The 1,035-nt window shown below is 51.4% G+C and overlaps 1 protein-coding gene across 1 annotated transcript; it reads right to left on the minus strand.

Moving 5' to 3' along the window:
• Positions 1–278: 278 nt before the first annotated feature.
• CABS01_17272 (heterokaryon incompatibility protein) lies at positions 279–794 on the minus strand (the record flags this gene model as incomplete). The annotated part of the gene is made up of 1 exon (XM_060550599.1): positions 279–794. One exon carries the CDS (start codon positions 792–794, stop codon positions 279–281), a length of 516 nt encoding a protein of 171 aa, XP_060393243.1.
• Positions 795–1,035: the final 241 nt, after the last annotated feature.

Below are 1,035 nucleotides of genomic sequence, written 5' to 3' on the forward strand. Positions count from 1 at the left end.
AGTCACGTGAAAGAGTCACAGCAAGCTGACTAAATCTGTCCCTTACGTCGGCTCCCAATAGGCTCACTGGTACGTACCCGTGAAAATGACCAAGCAAACTGGCGGCACGGATTGACAAATGCGTCTCACGTCAGTCTACACGTTTCTCTACACGTTTCTCTACACCGCCGTAGGGAGCGGATGCATCGTCTTCGGCCATTGTTTGAACTTGCGAATGGTCTGGCGAAAACTCCTATAACCTGTACAGTAGTGGCATGATGTAGATGGACGAACTAAGATTATTCGAGAAGTATCATCTCCGAAGCGGCACCAGACAACCCTATCGCATCCCCCGTCATGAATCCCAGGATGATGCATTCACCAACAAGGAGGTATCGGCCTTCCGAAGATGGCCGGATGGTGTACGGAAGCTCCATTCCGTCGAAGATACAGATGAAGTCTCCCTCCTCAGCCACCGGCGTCAGCCAGCCTAGCCTTCCGCTCTCCGTACTGCCAAACCGCCGGTGCAGCTTTTCTAGTATCATGCTCTCGAGGAGATGGCTCGATTCAAGGCCCATGCTTGTCATCACGGCGGATAACCACCTACTATGGTTGCTTTCGTGGGCCATAGCTTTGTAAAGCTGCATTTGAGTAGCAAACTCTGTCCTGACCACTGCCAAACCCTGAGGAACTTCTTTGTTGATGAAAGAAACACCCAGCAATGCGTTCTGTAAAGCTCCCTCGACGTTAGTTGCGCCCGAGGCCTTTGCAATAGACAAACATTCTTCAAGCCATTCCCATCTCCGCCTTTGCATCGCCTGAATATTCTTCCGAAAGGGTTGCAGATCCCTATTGAATAATTTTTCGACGATACGAGCGTCGCCGAGACTTCTGTTGTCCGATCCGAGAAAGCGAACCCTGTCGATGATGCAGCCCCGTATCCCTAGGATATCACCGCCATCGTGTAACACCGTTTGCAGCACCGTGTCCCCAGATGCGTTATGATCTTTGTACTGCTGTACAGAGAACTGGGTGACCAAGGTACCCCCGTCCCTA

Source organism: Colletotrichum abscissum (genome assembly GCF_030869225.1).
Source record: "Colletotrichum abscissum strain IMI 504890 chromosome Unknown Scaffold_547.1, whole genome shotgun sequence".
In the NCBI taxonomy this organism is placed as follows: domain Eukaryota; kingdom Fungi; phylum Ascomycota; class Sordariomycetes; order Glomerellales; family Glomerellaceae; genus Colletotrichum; species Colletotrichum abscissum.